Genomic DNA, 19,070 nt, shown 5'->3' on the forward strand with positions numbered 1-19,070 from the left:
GTCATTACTTCAAAAATAAACCAGGATCTGCCATTTTATGCTTTAGGATGTCTCCAGAATGGATAACAAGATATCCTTGCTGAGCTACACAATTGCAGTCTGTAGCTCCTCAAACCTATATATAATACATGTATATATCTATTGTACAGAGCACACAGAGCTATTCCCCATCTTTGCTGTGAGATGATCTTCACAGCTGGGGGTTCTCCTTTTCTAAGGCAGCCACAGGAATATCTTGTCTGAGTCCTTGCCTGCCTGCATAACAATGCCAAAGCTTCCTGGCATGTTGGATTTTCTTTATACAGAGCTACTGAAGGATTTCAAAAACAAGAAGTAGATTTTTTGTTTGCCTCAATTATTTCTATTGAACTCAAAATACCTTTTACTTTCTGAAGAAGATTTGAGCAGCATAAGAAATCAGCAGGCAGTTAGAGGAAGAATGCCCCATGTTGCACAGTTGACAGATGTGTGCACGTGGCAGTCATGGCTTGTGCTCCAGAGAGGAGAGTTCTGCAGGGCATGACAGGAGCTCTGGGTCTGGCAGGGAACACAGACAGTTGTGGACACAGACCCACAGAATCCAAGGTGATGTTTGGAGCAGCCACTGCCTCACAGAGGCAGAGTGTTATGTCAGGAAGAGGGAAATTCTCCTTCCTCACTGTTCCAATCATCTCCCTGTAGCTGCAGGCACCGATGAGTAATCCATCTCTCCTGAAGTTATGAGGGAAATCTCTAAAACTTGTTCTGGGAAACATTTCAGTCTCACAATTAGGGCTTTCAAAGCCAAGAGCAATAAAAATCTCCAATTTCCAAAGCTCTTAATTTTTCTTTCAATAAGCCAAAAGGGAGGTTAATGTGCTGGTAACCTTCTTGGGCTTACTTGGAGGCTCAGTTTTGGAGGTTTTTGGACAGATTACAGTGACGTGGTTTATGGACAGCTGAGGAAGATTAAAAGGACTTAGTCCTCCTCCTGGGGATGAGTCTGCCCCAGTCTCCTTGTTCAGAGATCAGTTACAGCCCTCAAGGTATCTTCAGGCAAGAGAAACATGTTACTGTGTGCACAATGCTCCAAATTCCTGCAGTGAGCCCCCTAACAAGATCTGCCTCACACGTGGGCTAGTTGTCAAGGTATTGTGTTCTGCTGGGAGAGATAAAACTGAGCATTTCACAATCCAGAGGGAAGACTGGTACTTTTGATGTTTATAAATAATGTGTAGTGTTGAGACTTGCATCCTTTTTAAAAAACCCTTGGCAGGTCTGTGCTCAGTGAGCTGGAGAGAGACATCTTGAAAATGTTTGTATTTATAAGAATCTGCACATCAGAGTACCTGTAGCTAATGCTATTGTACAGCTCCACTTCTGTTTGTCAATTCTGTGTTCATATCCTTTCTGAGGGGTGTTCATTATTACATCCTTTTACAGTATTCTCCCAGAGAAAGCAAAATGCAAATGTTGTGGATGATGGGCAGAAGGAATTTTTCTGTTACTCACTCACTGGTAAGGAATTGTAACAACACAGATTTAAGGTGACCCACATTAAGGTGGTATAAAATTGAGTAACAGAAGAACTTGAAATATTCTTTTTTGAATGAGGAGCAATTACTTTGTATAAACTTATGCCACCAACCTTGAAAGACAGCAGAAAATCAGGGTTTTCCTCCAATACTTACTAGTTGTCCTGAGTTTTGCCAATTACTGATTACAATAACAGTCCACTCAGGGATTTTGATTTCTTCTTAAGGTGGGTGCAAAAAGTCCGTGTTTCAGTTTGGCTGTAGGATACATTTATGAACAGAGTGTGTGGTCTGGGCTTCATGGTTTCCCTTACAGCCCCCCTGGGAACAATGACTTCAATTCCCAGTTCTTGTGGGAGCTAAGAGAGCTCCTGGTGGTCTGAAATGGCTGGAGGTGTTGTGATATTCTTGGTTCTAGAAGCTGACACAGTGTTGTGTTATTAAATGACATAAATACATGATCCTTGTGTTCATTAGATAGATCTTCCAGTATAACATCTCCCCATGCTGTGTTCACAAACCAGGGAGGTTGTTCAGGAAGAGTGATTGAAGATGGGATGTGCAGTGGCCAACTATGAAGTGAAGTCTCTTTTAGATGATGGAAATTAAATCTTCTCTGGCTTACCTGGGGAACAGAGGGTTTTTAATCTATCAGTGAAAGATAAAACAAGATCCACCCACTTCAAGTTGAAACTAGAAATATCTACAGTGAAAAATAAAGGAAAGCAAATGTTTACAAATTTTAAAGAATGAGAATAATTATTTATTGGAACATTTTATCAGTTTTTTTTTGTAAAATCTTCAAAACACTTAAACCAGGATTTGATATTTTCTAAAAAAAAAGTTTTTCTCAAAGAAAGTCTAAATTTCAGTTGGTTTATTTAGGAAGTCAGATTAAGATCCCAAAAATTCTGTTATGGCTATTGGATTTTTGGATGCACGCCACATGCCAAAGAGAAGCAAATGGTTGGTTACTGGATTTCTGTCAGCTGTTGTCAGATTTCAATATATGATCTTTTGTGATGAGTTCATTGGATTTGGCTGGAGTTTGTCTTGTTCTTCAAACTGCCTCATCCTCTCTTATGAATTATGCATTAACATTGCTCTTTAAATTGCAACTGATACATACTAAAACAATTTTAAAGGAAATAACATTTACTATTATTATAGCTGTAAATAAATTACAGATAGCCTCATACTCTGACCTTTGTGGTTATGCTGCCATGTGTTTGGATGTCATTGTTAATGGATTTACCTTCTGGTTTCCATTCTGTGTTCTCCAGTGAATGCCAAATGGAACAATCTCATCCTCAGTGTAGAGCACAATTGCAGAGGATGTCTCTGTTGCATCGCCTATCACTTATCATAACCAGAGGAGATATTGCAACGAGCTTTTGTTACTATGACTTCACTTCTGTGTGTGGTGATTTAACCCAGATCCCCGCACTGTGTGCTGGGCTGATCCCCCAGCATGGGCAGCAGGGCAGGGGGGATTCTGCCCCTGTGCCCCACTCAGGTCAGACCCCACCTGCAGAGCTGCCTCCAGCCCTGGGCTCCCAGCACAGGAAGGACGTGGAGCTGCTGGAGCCCCTCTGCTCTGGAGCCAGGCTGGGAGAGCTGGGGCTGTTCACCTGGAAAAGAGAAGGTTCTGGGGGGAACTTAAAACCCCTTCCACTGCCTAAAGGGGCTCCAGGAGAGCTGGAGAGGGACTTTGGACAAAGGTCTGGAGTGCCAGGACAAGGGGGAATGGCTTCCAACTGCCAGAGGGCAGAGATAGATGGGATAATGGGAAGGAATTCTTCCCTAAGAAGGTGCTGAGGCCCTGGCACAGGGTGCCCAGAGAAGCTGTGGCTGCCCCATCCCTGGAAGTTTCCAGGGCCAGGTTGGACGGGGCTTGGAGCGACCTGGGGTAATGAAAGATGTCCCTGCCATGCAGCAATTGGAACAAGATGAGCTTTAAGGTCCCTTCCCACCCAAATCATCCTGTGATTCTGTGATTTATTCTAAGTTGTAGGTTTCTACATCATGGTCTTCAACTTTCTATCTTCTGCTTCAATCCATGACAGTCTCTTTCTGTATTAACAGCTCCATATGAGGAAGTGGTGCTTGCAGAGGTGATCCTCTGCCTTTCATCTTTGTTAAGCTGCAATAGATGCATTTATGTTGACAATGTAGTTATGGCAATCTCAATAAGTAAACTGAAGACAAAATATTTTTGGCTTTCTGACATTAGTGTGGTGTTGAAGGTTTCATGAGACATTTTGAGAAGTCTACGAGTGGAAATCTCTAAGAACAGGCTGGATTTTTTTCTCTCAGGAGCAAAATAAGTGTTGTTGACCCCATCTGGGGAAAAGGAATGGAAATAGCCTTTGAAGAGGTTCATTCTGTGTGTCTATGATAGAGCTTTTATTCCCTGTTTTCTTGTCTGTACCATCAGAGGGGAAAAGTAAAAGCTAAATTTACACCTTAGATATAAATTAAATTTTCATTGTAACAAGAGCACAGCTGAGCTCCCAGCCTTGCAGTATGTTAAAGAACAGGAGGGAATTTTAGAATCACAAAAGCAGGTGGGTTGGAAGGTCTTCCAAGGTTTTGAATCCAGCCACATGCTTAAGACAGGTCTGGTTGAGACAGGTTTCTCTGGGCATTGTCCATTTTATTCCAGTCCAGGGTTAGAGATCCAGCAGCTTCACTGGCTTCCATCCAGTGTTTGTCCACTATCATGATCAAAGACATTTTCCTCTCACATTAAGAAAGAACTTCCTGTGCTGACTTGAGTCTATTGGCTCCTCTCTTCCCACCAGGCACCTCTCTGAAGAGCAGGAAGGTGCCTCCTTTGCCTTCTCTCATGCATTCTGTGCTCCAGCCCTTGATCACAACCTTGATGTTGGTGTCCCTCCACTGGACTTATGTAGGTCAGTGCCTTTCTGTACTGGAGATCCCAGAACTGGGCAGAGTCCTTCAGCTGGGGACTTGAAAACAGTGAGTAGAAGAGGCCAAGTCCCTTCCCTGAGCCTGCTGGCACAACTGAGGGGCTGCTGGCTGTGCTGCCAGAAGATGCTGCTGAACCCTCTGCACCAGACCTGTGTTCTACAGCACTGTGTTCTGGACAGCCAGTCCCCAGCCTCTAAGGAATGACTGTCCCAGGGCTGGGACTTAGCAGAACTTCCTGAGGCACCCATTGGCCCATTTTCCAGTCTGGCTAAGTCCTTTGGGATATCAGCCTCCAGCATTTCAACCCCTCCTGACAATTTGCTATCAAGCATAGACTTGCTGAGAGTGCAGTGCCCTCCTATAACCCATGAAGCATTGTGAAGGGGATGATCAGGTTAGTCAGGAAAAATTTGCCCTTGGTAAATCCTTTCTGACTGGTACCAGTCACCTCATTCATGTGGTAGAAATAGCTTCCAGGAAGATATTCTCCATAACTTTCTTGGGACAGCAATGCAATTGCCTGGCTCATGGTTAGCTGTGTTCCCAAAGTTCATACCAGGCCAGATTTTTAAAATGAACAGGTACTTTTTGGGTTATAAACAGCACTTTGGTTACTCTTGGGTACCTGCAGTGATAAATTGGATGACTGCATTGCTATAATCTGAAAAGAATGACAGCCTAAGGAAAGGCCCAAGAAAGGAGCAACAGCCTATGGAAAGGCTCAGTAAAATCCTTCAGCATTTGCCTGCTTCTCTTCATTTGTAGAGCTGCATGTCTTGAAGTTCACTCTAACATGTGTCTGTTCCAATTTTGTCTGAAGCCAGAGATTGTCTGCACTCAGCATGGGAAAACATTTTAAATCCTTAAACCTCCTTGGACCTAAAGACTATCCAAAGCTCTGTCTGTCCATCTGTTTGAGTTTGATGCTGTTGCCTGGTGTAACAGTGTGGAAACATCTCAGATATCAACAGCTCCCAGTTTCCCAGTAGTGACAGCTCATTTGGTCCTGTTGTAGCTTATGGTTTTCTTCCAGTTTCAGAGAAAAATAGATACTTTTTATACCTTTTAGTTCATGTTGGTTCACCAGGTTGGTTTGTTGATGGCTTTAGGTCTTTCTATTTCATTTTGGCTTTGAGCTTTTAATGATACTGAAGGATAGAGAGGCTCATTGATGTTCCTGAGTTGTGAAAGAAGTCTGAGCACACCATTACTGGCTTTTGAGTTCAGTGCAACAATTACCTTCCTTAATACCAGCTCATTCATAGCTGAGTATAAGGAAAATGAACATTTACAGAGTTATAAATCTTTTCTGTTAATATAAGAAGACTTCTGAGGAACTGAGGTTAAGAAAGGAGAACCTTGAAACAGCTACAGAGGATTTGATTTTTGCAATGCCCATAATGTTGAAATTTCTGTCACCAAAAGCACTGAAACATATTCAAATGCTTTGAGAAAGGAGTCAGAGAGAGAAGATAAGCACTGCAACAGCACAAATAGTCACAGCCTGCAATGATAGCATAGTTAATGCATTCCTCACAGCCAAGAGAGTGAATCTCACTACAAGGAGGTTGAATTTTTGTACCTGACCCAGTTTTGCCAGCTGTACAGAAGAGCTGGGCAGGGCCATGGCTCTGTGTGTGCTGCCAACCTCCCAGCTGAGAAGGGGCTTTACTTCATCCTCTTCTGGTGTGTCATAAAACACAGGTTGTCGCTTTGGGATGATCCATCAGCCCTGTTTTTTCAAGACAAAATGTGGAAGGCTGTCTCAGACTTGGGAATAGCTGATGGATATTCCCTCTTCACCATCCTTAGCTTGTGGCCTGTGTTTTGCCTGCTTGCAGTGAGCAAACCCCTCAGCTTCTCATCTTCATACCTAGAAGTGTCCATGGCCAAGCTGGACATGGCTTGGAGCAACCTGGGATAATGAAAGGTGTCTCTGCCATGCAGTGCTTGGAACAAGATGAGCTTTAAGGTCCCTCCCAACCTGACCCAGTCTTGGATTCTGTGATTTGTGAAGCGACACTGGGAGGAAGAGGACAGACTAAAAGCAACTAGTGCAAAAGATTTCATTGTTCTGTGTCTCTACCACTACACAAACCTTGAGAAATCTACACAGCTAAAATATTAATGGTTCAATCACAGTGATGGGCTCCAAACAAGACCACAGAGCTTTCTCTGGACTGACCCTGAGTGTTCTGGATACATAGAACTTCAGCTGCAGGGGACTGCTGCTCCATGTCTGGTCTCTCATGCTTCCCATCTATATTTTACACACTTTTGTTTTTAAACCTTGTAACCAGGTGTCCTACCCAGCAGTGGCTGAGAGAGTATCTGCCCCAGAGGAAGCTCCCACTGTGCCCTCAAGAGAATGGGGTTTAAAAATATCTTGGGTTGTATTTGGTTTATATTTCAGCATAGCAACAGTTAAACAAGGACTCAGGTAAATAAAAAAAGACTAGAAAGTGAAAAATACTTCAAAAATGGAAATTAAATTTGTTATAGGAGAGAGAGATAAATTCCACCTTCATATATGCTTTTTCTTCTCTGCACCTTTTTTTCCCTCCTTGCAATTTATCATAAGCTATTTAACTTAAGCTGTAATCCAAGAACCATTTAAGTGTTGACTCTGCATGTGCAAGTTCTAAATTGCATACAGCAGGCTACTATTGACCCCTGAGTGGAAATGATTCATTTTCCTTCTTTGACTATTTAATTTTCCTTTACATTGCTTCTACTTAATTTATTAAGGACTTCAAGCAAAGCTGAATGTGTTCCTGGTAAGATCAAAATTTAAATCAATGAGTTTATGAAGGGGTTTGCACAGGTATTACTGAGTTTATTTTAAAGTATATGTGCTCAGGCCCAGAGCTGATGCTCAGGGCTGTAATCTCACCTACTTGAATGATTGCTGGGTGCTCTGGCACAGGGACAGGCAACTCTAATGCACAGCTTTGGGAGTCAAATTAGAGCTCTGATGCACAGCACAAACTCGATTTGTGCTGTCTGGACAGGCTACAGTGTGAGTCTGAGCACAAGAAATGAGAGGAAAAAAAGACTTGTGAAATACTTTTATTTTGGAAATGATGGCTTGAGTCATGCCAGCAGTGTGGAAGGGTGTACTGAAAGGGAAGCAAAGGTGACTGATGAGATCTGCTTTTGAAAGCAAAGATTCCAGCTTGTAAAGATCCTCAGATGCAAATCTCATTAACCCTAAATAGAGAAACCACTCCAAGAGATGAAGCAGAGTGATGTAGCTCAGAGAGGAGTGCCAGCTCCCATCATTGGAGGTGTCAGGATTGAATCCAGAATTTCTTCTGTCAGGCACTGTTAATAAAGTAAGGAGATCACATTGATGGAGAGGATCTAGAGCTGACAAATACATTCAGATTGACAGTGCTTCTTTGTGATTTTTAGCATTCCTGTATGCACCAGGAATGAGAAAGACAAATCCCTTTGGATTCACACAGGACCATCTGGAGTTGTGCCAGCAGATGAAATTAGAATCATAGAATTACAGAACTGTTAGGGTTGGAAAAGACCTTCAAGGTCATCAGATACAGTCATCCATCCAGCACTGCCACATTCACCTCTAATCCAAATCCCCAGGTACCATTCACCTTTTGAACACTTCAGGAATGGTGACTCTATCACTGCCCCGAGCAGCCTGTGCCAGTGTTTACATTGTTTACAATGTTTACAAACCTCTCATGAGAAAGTGTTTCCCAATACCCAACCTAAACCTCCTCTGCTGCAATTTGAGCCATTTACTCTCATCCTTTCTGACCATCCTGGCTAGCAAGGTATTTTGTAGCTGTTTCTTATAAACTCTAACTCGGGTGAGTGTTCTCAGCAGCTGGATTTGACAGCTTGGGAGGTTTCCCAGTAAAAAATTCAAGACAGGACAGGTTCTGGGTGTCTGGTATTAGTGGATGAGGAATGTGGGGACCAGAATGTCTCTCCAGCTGTTTGTGCTCCTGAGCTCTATTAACTGTTTTTTTTTCCTCCTGTATATTTTCTTGAGGACCCAGCTCTCCTTCCTTGCAGAGAAACAAAGTTCCTGTGGCCACATCCTTGGTCCTGGGAGGGCTGAGCATTGTTCCCCATGTGGGTGGCACCAAAATGTCACCACTTTCAGCATTGCCATCTCCACATGGGGGTTGGTGCTGGCCTGAATGCTGCTGCTCTGATTCAGTAAAACAAACACCCTGAAACTCTCAGCTGCACAATGTTTTGATGAACTGGACATGGCCTTTTCTGTTCCAGGCTGTCATTCCATGTTTTACATTTTAAAAATGTGGTCTGTGTATTTAGAAAGTGAAGTTGTTTGATTGCTTAAGTTATTAGTAACTGCAGAGCTCTGGTTCCTTGGTCGGTACCAACCATTACAAAAGAAAAATCATCGTTACAGCACTCCATAGAAATTGTTGGAGTTGAATATGATGTGACTGGCAAGTACATCTTGGTTAAATATTTGGGTGGTTCATGTTTGCCTTCTGGCACCAGTTGTTTCAAAGCTGTAAGGATTTTTGATTGAAAAAAGAAAAAAAGGTTGTTAAATTCAATGTCAGCTTTTAAAAACTAAATACTAGAGAATTTTGAGAATTATTTTAATTAAAAGCAAAACTAAAATTTTATTTATTTAAAAAAAAAAGAGATGTGGAAAATTATCTGAGTAAGTCTAAAGCAGGTGGGCTGCATTTGAGCTCTGCTAGAACAGTTCTTTTTGTGGTTGCAGTTAGTTGTGAGAAAAATGTTACAGTGCAGCTAACACCAGCCTGCCTAGCTGTGTGGGAATGGGTCTTGGCAAGCAAACTTTGTACTTTGGGATGAGGTTGAGCTCCAGCTGATGAAGGTGACAGATGTATTTTTAACCCATTATAATACTGTTGATTATTTCAATCAGTACATCTTATTTAGTTAATGAGATTACTGCAAAGAACAAGCAGAGGCCATAGAAAATAGATGATATTTGACAGTAATCTCATCCTCTTTCAGAGAGGTATGGAACTGAGTCCAAGCAGGAATGTACTAAAAGATCAGTGTTATTCCATAACCCATCACAGTATTTATTAGAACCAACTCTGAAGTTTCCTTGATAAAATATCCATGAAACATGCTGGATACAGAAGGCATCTTGTTTATCCAGAGGAATCCAGGGGGTTTATTAAACTGGCACAGGCAAATGTGCCTTTTCAGGTGAGTAAATCTGTGGTTTGAACATCTGAGAAAAATACCCACGTCCTAGTTACTGACTGGGGGATTGTCTCCTTAAAAGCCGTAGTTTGAGGAAAAGAACAAGTCATGGAAAGTGTGGTGAGTAACAGGCTAAATGAGGCTGTTGTGTGATACCGTGGTGAATTGGTGGGAATGGGAACTGCCAGTCAGCATGGTTTCCTGGAAAATCTGCCTCTCTAGATAAACACAGTCTTGTTTCATGTTTGACTTTACTTGAGTGGTGTCTATAAATATGTGCAAGAAGCAAAGATTTCTTATACCAGAGGGCTTTTTATTTTGTAGGCAAAGATTTAATGAGATTTACTGCCTGAAAGATGAAAAGCCTGATCAGACTAGGGGGAAAAAAAGAAGTTTCTCTCACCACTTGAAGCCTTTCTGTGAGCATTCAGTGAGATATGCTGATGTGTTCACACACCTTTGTGTAGCCTCAGAAGAAATGAGTAAAAGTGCTTTTGTCTGTCCTCTGCAGGAGGGTCACGGTGGCTTTGGCTTGCAGTGACTCTTCAAAAATCACCCAATGCTGCAGCTCTGAGGTGGGGTGTGTTGCAGGGATGGTGTGATCCCTCTGCCCTATAAATAGCTGCAGTGTGGGGGGCTTTGCTTTCTGTGGAGCTGGCAGGATGGAGACCAGAGCTGTGGCTCTGAGGTGCCAGCTCTGCCAGCAGATCCAGCCTTGGGTTCCTGTTCGGCATTGGACATTCCTGAGGCCTTGGCCAGATGGCTCAGCCCTTCAAGCTGTGGGGGAGGCGGGTGCTCACAGGCCTGGGGCTCAGTCCTGCTGAGGTAGATGATCATTCACCTTTCAAGTTCCTGACAGCATTTCGAATAAACTGAGTTTGCATGTTGATCACATTTGCAAAATCTGCTTATTTCTAGAAGTGTGTGGGGGGTTTCTGTGGAAAATGATGTTGGGTTTAATTTTGTAAATGATACATCTTGTAACTGCCATGATCTATAGATCTGTGTAGGCACCACTCTGATTAGAAGGTGTAGTCAGTGAGTGTTCTTAAATGTGACTGGACAATATGTTCTAGACACGCTAGGAAACAATCCTGAGGTACAGCAAATGGCAATCTGAGGATGTGAGAGTGTGTGTGTCTGTGTGTGTGTGTGAGTGTGATTGTGTGACTGTGACTCTGTGTGTGTGTGTGAGAGTGTGTGTGTGATTGTGTGTGTGACTGTGACTCTGTGTGTGTGTGTGTGTGTGTGATTGTGTGTGACTGTGACTCTGTGTGTGTGTGTGTGTGATTGTGTGTGACTGACTCTGTGTGTGTGTGTGGCTGTGACTCTATGTGTGACTGTGACTCTGTGTGTGTGTGTGTGTGTGTGTGTGTGTGACTGTGACTCTGTGTGTGTGTGATTGTGTGTGTGTGTGACTCTGTGTGTGTGTGTGTGTGATTGTGTGTGACTGTGACTCTGTGTGTGTGTGACTGTGTGTGTGTGTGTGAGTGTGACCCCAGGCTGCACCAGTTTGGGCCACACTCACTGCTCATAATGCCAAGCTTGTGGGTTTGATCCCCTTGTGGGCCAGTCACTGAAGAGTTGGACTTGACAATCCCTGTGTGTTCCTTCCAGTTCAGATATTCTGTGATTTTCCCTTTTCACCACTGATGTGTTAGTTGTAGACCCTTTTTCTTGGCAGAAGAATAGACTTCTATTTACTACCTTGCCTTTTTTGTCCTTTTCTTTCTGTTTATTCTCTATTTTCTTTCCCCAGTTACCCAGTGGGAGACTCTTCCATGCAGCAGCAGTTATCTCGGATGCTATGTACATCTTTGGTGGCACAGTGGACAATAACATCAGAAGTGGAGAGATGTACAGATTCCAGGTAATTTGCTGATAATCATACTCACTTCCACACCAGTTCCACGAGTCCTCTCTGTGGAGTGTCTGGTTTAGCTCACCATGAGTTCCATGGCTTTTAGTCCATGGCCTTCCTACAGGCAGCCTCTGTATTTCAGATTCAACTTTCAAAGGTCAATGTGTGTCTTTAAAATCTTCGGAGAAATGTTATTTGGACAGACATTTTGGTAAGGTCAAGCCCTCTAGTGCCTTCTGAAATCCTATAGAGATCATGACAACTTTGACAAATCATTGGAAAGTGTAGCAGATGGGATTTGCTATGTTATTTCATTAAAATTGGCTGTTCCTCTTCATGTGCTGTCTTGTTCAGGGCTCTGGGGCAGTGTTTTGTATTTTGGTTTTATCTCCATGCAGCTCTCTCATCCCACAGGACTATGGGAATTGAAAATTTTAAATTCAGGATACTCACACTAGATTAAATTCAACATACACTCAAGTTTATTTTTATTGCATGGCACCCTCAGACAAGTCCTGAGAGTAGGTGAGACTCCCAGTCTCCAAATCCTCGTATTGTGTGATGAGACACAATTCTTCCATGTTACACTGTGTTATCTGTCCTTACCCTAACCATGGGGGAAGACCTTGCATGTGTTTGGTTTGCTTGTGACATTCTATTCTACATGCTACACTGAGGCTGAGTTAATAAGAAAATGCAGTGATAGTAGATGTAACCTTGGTGCTTTTGGTGACAGAATCATAGAATCAGGAATACTCTGAGCTGGAAGGAACCCACAAGGATCATCAAGTCCAACCTCTGGCTTTTCACTGACACCCCAACAATCCCACTCTGTGCATCCCTGAGAGCTGTGTCCAAACTCTTCTGGAGCTCTGGCAGCCTCGGGGCTGTGCCCATTCCCTGGGGAGCCTGGGCAGTGCCAGCACCCTCAGGGGGAAGAACCTTTCCCTGCTCTGCAGCCTGAGCCTGCCCTGGCACAGCTCCAGCCCTTCCCTGGGTGCTGTCCCTGCTCACAGCAAGAAGAGATTGAAGCTGTCCCTCCACTGCCCCTTGTGAGGAAGCTGCAGACCCTGAGGAGATCTGACCTCATGCTCCTCTGCTCCAGAATGATTTGAGATTTTATGTAGCCACTGAAATTAATTCTGTCTTCTGTGGGGTTTTATTTTTTTAGTTTTCTTGTTACCCTAAATGCACTCTCCATGAAGACTATGGAAGGCTGTGGGAAAACAGACAGTTCAGTGACTTGGAGTTTGTTTTGGGAGAGGTGAGTAGAATTTATTGGGCAGATGCCAGTGGGGGTGTTACTGTGCGTGTGGTGTGTTTGCTGGGAAAAAGCAAATTGTGCAGTGGTTGTGCCAGAAACCCTGGGAATGAATCACTGGTGAACTGTCTGCCTGGTTTAGTAAATTTCACTAATCCAGATAAATTTTTAAAGCTGCAATGGAGAAAAAGCCTTTAAACTGAGAAGATCTGTGAGTCATTGACTTAGCCTGAATTTATCAAAGCATGTTATATAGAGTTGCAATATGAAAATTTACCAATGACCTCTGCACTTCCAGGTCCCAGTTGCCTCCTAGAAAGGTGGAATGTTTGGCAAACCCGTTATCATTTCAAGAGACATTTTTAATTACTGAAATAAAAGAGAATGAGAAAAAGCAATACAGGGAAATGGTTCTTTAGTAATGAAAACAGTTTAAAAATTTAACAGAGAGCAGATTTTCTGAAGATAAACATGAGAAATTTGAACTTAACTGCATTCCTTTTGCAAAAAGAAGTTAGAAAAAGCTTTACAAAGCTCAGAGAACAGATCCTCAACAGCAGGTGAAATCAATTATGGCAAACAATAGCAAAACCCATACTGTTATTTTGAAAAGGGAAAATGAAACAGAAAATCAGATGTAAGGATAAAAAGCACTATACATGACACAGCAGCTTCCACTCAGTGAATGTGACACAGGCTCTTTCCCAAATCATGTTTGCCATTAGCCTTTGGGGAGATAGGTGTTGAATTTCATCTCTGTGTGCAGAGCAGATGTAAGACTGCCTTTGATGCTGACTTGAAATGTGTTGTAACCTGGGGTTAAGCCCAGGTTTCTACGACTTCTGCCATCTGCCCATGACCATGTGATTTGGTGATAAAAGTTGAATGTGATTTTTGCCTTTGGCAGAAGGAGGAGCGAGTCCGAGGGCACACTGCGATCGTCACTGCTCGCTGCAAGTGGCTGAAAAAGAAAATCATGCAAGCCAGGGAGAGGCTGAAACAGGTGAGTATTTTGGAAAAGTAGCCTTGTAGCTAGGTAAGGCTCATTCTGCCCAGGTTTGGGAATAAGGTTGTCAGGAGAAAAGTGGTATCTGCTGAGACAGCTGGAGGATGGGAGCAGTGTCTGATGCTAGGGTGCTCTTGAGCAAGTAAAATAAAGAGGATCATTAGTATTAATGAAGGCTACTGGATGTGTATCGGGATTGTAATGTGGAGGAGCCAGAGTTAATCCAGTTATCTGGATTTGGCAATGTGGTTCTTGGAAGCTCTCATAGCTGTCTGAGGTCTAATCTTGTGGAATGCCCCAGAGAGGTGTATGTGCCCTTCCCTGTGGGGGAGGTAAAAGCTGTGTCATGGGGATGACCCACAAGATCAGACAGATTAGAGGGAAGAAAAGCAAGACTAAGGGTTTCAGCTGCCTCTCTTCCCTTAACCTTTTTATTTTTTTACTTCTTCCAGAGGTGAAAGTCTGGTACCTCTGATCATTGTCTATTAATTTTGACTACTTCCAGCTTTTCAGCAGCAAACATTTAATGGCTTTTGGGGAAGTGGTAGCACACAATCTGCAGTAAGATGTGGATGCCTCACTGCCCCCCAGTTAATTGTTTTGCCACTGGAAAGGCTGTGGGAAAAGGCTGTCAAAGTGAAACTTGGAGTACCAGAGTGCTTTAAAATACTTCTGTGCAGTACTTTGTACTCTGCCTTTGCCAGGAAGGGTTTGTGGAATCTATTCCCACCTGTCCCTCCTTCACAGAGCAGGATTGTTTCTGCTGTGGGCAGAAATGTGAGTTCAGTGCAGTTCATTCCTCCCTTGCTCTGGTGTCCTGCTTCTGGCCTGTGTCCAGGAGCTTACTTGTGTTCTGATCCATGTGTGTCCCAGGATATGGAACAGTAAGTCTAAGACATATGAATTCCTTGTTATCTTGAAGATAATCCTGAAGCTAAAAGATATCCTGGGTCTTGAAAAATGTGGAGTAAGGAGAAGGATCCTCTGCTTTGGTGGTAACTTGTGTGAACTGGCCCACGTTTGGGTGTTTTTTCTGTTTCATTAGAAATCAAAGCAAGACATTGAAGAGGAGGGACACACCACATGCCAGAAGGATGGGATTGGTGGGAATGTCAAGCTGTGCCGGCTGCAGCCACTACTGGAAGTGCCCATCCGAGAGGCTGAGGCCCAGCCCTTTGAGGTGCTCATGCAGTTCCTGTACACAGATAAGATAAAGTATCCCCGCAAAGGTAGGGCACTAGGGAGGGGAGGGGGGAAAATATGTTTGGAAATAGCAGGATCCAGCATTTACAGGTGATCAGTCCTGTTCTGAGCACTTAATTACTAACCTGAGATTAAACAAAAAACAGATATTTATCAGAGCATACTAACCATGGTTTTTTTCCTTCCAATTCTTTTCAAATATCAAGGAAGAACAAGTTCTTGATCATTCCAAAAGGTGTAAAAAACCCCAAACAAACAAAAATATTATATTTTGAACATCACAGCATCCTGCTCGGAAGGACCATGTATCTTATCCTGGCTTGGCTTTTTTCTTTTTTTCTGATCAATTCTTTTGATCCATTTAAACTGAGCCCACACAGAAAGGTGTGCAAGCCAGTATTTATCACCTGTTAAAAATCCAATCTGAAGGAATGCCTCAAGAAAGGAAAAATTTGTTTGATGCATTCATTGAAGTTCTCTGAGTTAAAAAGATTTGTGGATGGAGAATAGCCAGAGAACTTGCAGCTCCCACACAGGGAATCCAGGAGCTGGCTGTGTGAGTGGTGAGGGTTCTGGGGCAATGGGAGTGAGTCTGGATACAGTGAAGAACTCCAGCTGCTGGGGCTGGGGAAGCTGCAGCCATGGGGCACAGTGAAGTACAGTGAGGTACAGCTGTCCTAGCACTGAACTTTGCTTCAGATTCATTCCCAAGTTTTTCCCTTTCTGCAAAGATGATTCTGAGGAAAAATGCAATACGTGTCCATTTGTGCCAAGGCTTTCCCTGTGAGGACGCCTGTCTGAGAATGATCCCGCTGACTGGGGATGAGGAAACTGCTCCCTGGATTCTGCTGACATTGCCAGATCCCTCTCCCAGCCATTCACTGATGCTCAGTACCCTCACCTTGGGACAGGCTCAGGCCAAGGGAAGACTTGGCCCCCCTGAGCTGTTCCCATTGTTACAGATTTCCCAGGCAGCCTGCCCCTCTTCCCCAGCCCATGAGAGCTTCTTCCTGGTGCTCCTCCTCCTGCTGGGATCCTCCATGGGACCTGCCTTGCCCATTTGTATTCCTAGTTGTGCCTCTCAGTTCAGAGAGCAGCACCCTGGGGAGCCATCCAGAGGCTGAGCTAATGGAATTGGGCATGCTCATCAAATGGGATTTTCCAATTAGACACAGGGAAGGCACGTGACATGCAAGAGGGCTTTTCTCTATTAAAAAGCAGTTAGAGCAGATGGGCAGAGATCTCCTGTGAGGAAAGCAAAGGCCATGGGGGATTATTCCTCGAGTTAGTGTCCCAGTAGCCCCATTGCAGTGGCCTACAAGAGTTCCCTCTGCCTCTCTCTCACTTCAGCCATTGTAGACCGGCTGTGGGTCTGTGCAGGCTGAAGTAGAGCACCTTCGTAAGAGTCTGTTAGAAACAGAGAGCTGTGGAAAAACCAAGGGCTCCAGCAGGGCTGCTGGCAGCTGGACACCGTGAGAAATTTGGCCTCAAGCTCTGGTGCTTGTCAGGGATTTTAGAGACGTCACTTTCCTTGGAGGGTTTCAAAAAATTGTGATCCAGATTGTCACAAAATCTTTGTCTAAAAAATACTTTGGATTGGCTTTTGCTTGCTTCACATTTGAACCCTCTCTTCTAGTATTGACTCAGATTTTATCTAACCAGGAATGGAATTTTTTTTCCTCTTTAATATCCAGTCACTGCCCATTCTACAGTTCTGATTGCACTGGTTGATATCAAAATACTTTTAGAAGGATTCCTCCCTTTGTTCTGTGAGCTCTCCAGCAGTTTTCCCTCTTGCAATTTCAGGTCATGTGCAGGATGTGTTACTCATTATGGATGTGTACAAACTGGCCTTAAACTTCAAGCTCTCTCGGCTGGAACAGCTCTGCCTTCAGTATATTGAAGCATCTGTAGATCTGCAGAACGTGCTCATTGTGTGTGAGAATGCTAACAAGCTTCAGCTGGATCAGCTAAAGGTAATCACATTCTGCATACAAAGTAACTGATAGGAATTTTTTAAAAAACCAAGTGTATGTAATTAACATTTGGCCAAAGGTATCAGCTTTTGCAAATTCATCATTCCTTTAATTACAGTTGCTTGAGTATATTTAGAGTGGATTGTCCTGCAGTGGCTTGTGATATTATGTAGGCTTTTTTCAATATGTGCTCAATATTTTTGGGAATCTGCCTTGTAGAATGTCAAGGGCAGAGTGACTTTGGCTCTTCATCAGTTCACTCTTCCTGCAGCAAGATAGAACCAGTGCACTTCCTGGTCTTGCTGTGGTATACGTACTGACACTACAAAAAGGTTTTTTCGTTTTCTGGATGGGAAAACTGAACTCTGTTCTCAGGCCTTTGTACTGAAAAACAAAATGTGCCAGTGATTCTCTGTGCTGGGTGAGAGGCTTTTGGGTGTTTGGTGACAGTCAGGATAGAGCTGACCCCTGGTTGCAGCCCAAGAGGTGGTGGCTGTGCTGATCCCAGAGCAGTGCACAAAGCCAGTTCTGCTGAACCTACAGAGAGCAGCTCCTGCCCCCAGTCCCAGAGGCAGAGCAGGACTGTGCAGTACCTGCTGCTGATGTTCAGCCTGTGCACACCAGTGACCCTATTGCTGGTGGCTGCAAGCACAGTGAGGCTGGAGAAATCAGTATGCACCAGCACTTCCTCAGGCACTGTGTGTGCACAGGATGTGGGAGAGGAAAGGCTGCCAGGAGGAAGCAGCAGGGCCAGCAGCAAGTGTGTAAATGCCAGCATGACCTTTGGTGCATGGCACCATGGTGCCATCAGCTGCCCAGAAGCTCAGGCAGTGGGGGATCTGGTGCCTCCACCTGCCCTGGCTACCTCCAGAGCAACAGGGGCTCTTGCACACAGTTCCAGTCAGGAAGGATCACCCTGAGCTGGCATCCTCTCTGCTCAGGTGCTCATTAGTCCTCAGGGTGAGTCCTCTGTGGAAAGCTGCTATTTCTGGCATCCCAGCCATGATTTAGAACATTTCACAGGTGAGCCCTGATACCTTTGGATCCCAGGTGAAATAAACTGGCAGAAACAGACAGTAATAATGAATCTTTGGGTAAACTTGTATCCACCTTACAGTGAGCTGGTGCAGATTTTGCTTGTGAATAAATTAAGCATTTATTGTTTGTGAAAGTGTCTTGAGGGGAAGCCTTGGTTCATACTGGGAAATGAAGTGCTCTTTTTTTGTCTCTAACTGATTAACATTAGGTCTGGTTCATTTGTCACCTTTTCATGACACTGATTTTCATTGAACTGTTTGCTGTGTTTGTGGAAAGGATTCAGGCAAAACTCACGCAAGGAATCCTGTAAGCTCTTTGAACCCTTGATGGAGAGTGTCAAGAGTTAAGATCTCTTCATCCTTTTAATTTACTTCTGGTGTCTAATTATGTTAAAAGTTATGAGATAGCAACCAATCTTCATTAGCTCTGTGAAGTTTTCCTGAGATACCTGTTTTAGAAAGCTTTGGAACAGCTCAATGGGCAGTTAATCTCTTCCTTGTTAATATTTCTAGTCAAATTTTTCTAGATGCTTAGAATTGTCCTGAATTTCCTGTTCAAATAAGAGCCTAAACAGTCATTTAGGAAGGATAAGAATATCACTGTTGGATAATTCCAGCTGCAGGATCCATGTGGAGATTCAAAGGGAAGCATGGCAGATGGCATATGTAACATGTAACATTCATGGTATGCTGTAAGATGAATACAAACAATAACCATACATTTCTTAATGAATATTGGTGTATTTTTAAGGAACATTGCCTGAACTTTGTGGTGAAGGAATCCCATTTTAATCAAGTCATAATGATGAAGGAGTTTGAGCATCTTTCTTCATCCCTCATTGTGGAGATTGTCCGGAGAAAGCAGCAGCCTCCTGTCCGAACGCACTCTGACCAGCCGCTCGACATTGGTAACCTTCCTGCTTTATGGAGTAATTCCATGTGCTGGTTTTGCTTTGCTAATGGTTTGTTTAGCCTGGGGAGATATCTGGGAAGCAGCCCACCAGTTCCCAGTTGGGATAACTTACTCAGGCTCTCTCCTGGACTGAGACAGAGCACAACAGTTCTTTTCCCAATGAGTTTCCATC

General features: G+C 43.6%; 1 protein-coding gene across 3 annotated transcripts in view; it reads left to right on the top strand.

Moving 5' to 3' along the window:
- Window positions 1–19,070, top strand: part of LZTR1 (leucine zipper like post translational regulator 1) — a 35,383-nt gene that overhangs the window by 9,191 nt on the left and 7,122 nt on the right. For all 3 annotated transcript variants that reach the window (XM_058855786.1, XM_058855787.1, XM_058855788.1), the window contains exons 10-15: window positions 11,401–11,511; window positions 12,674–12,766; window positions 13,671–13,766; window positions 14,815–14,998; window positions 16,779–16,948; window positions 18,737–18,893. In XM_058855786.1, coding sequence (XP_058711769.1) covers window positions 11,401–11,511; window positions 12,674–12,766; window positions 13,671–13,766; window positions 14,815–14,998; window positions 16,779–16,948; window positions 18,737–18,893 — 811 coding nt within the window. The remainder of the gene's footprint in view (window positions 1–11,400; window positions 11,512–12,673; window positions 12,767–13,670; window positions 13,767–14,814; window positions 14,999–16,778; window positions 16,949–18,736; window positions 18,894–19,070) is intronic.

Source organism: Poecile atricapillus, chromosome 23 (assembly GCF_030490865.1).
Source record: "Poecile atricapillus isolate bPoeAtr1 chromosome 23, bPoeAtr1.hap1, whole genome shotgun sequence".
Lineage (NCBI taxonomy): Eukaryota > Metazoa > Chordata > Aves > Passeriformes > Paridae > Poecile > Poecile atricapillus.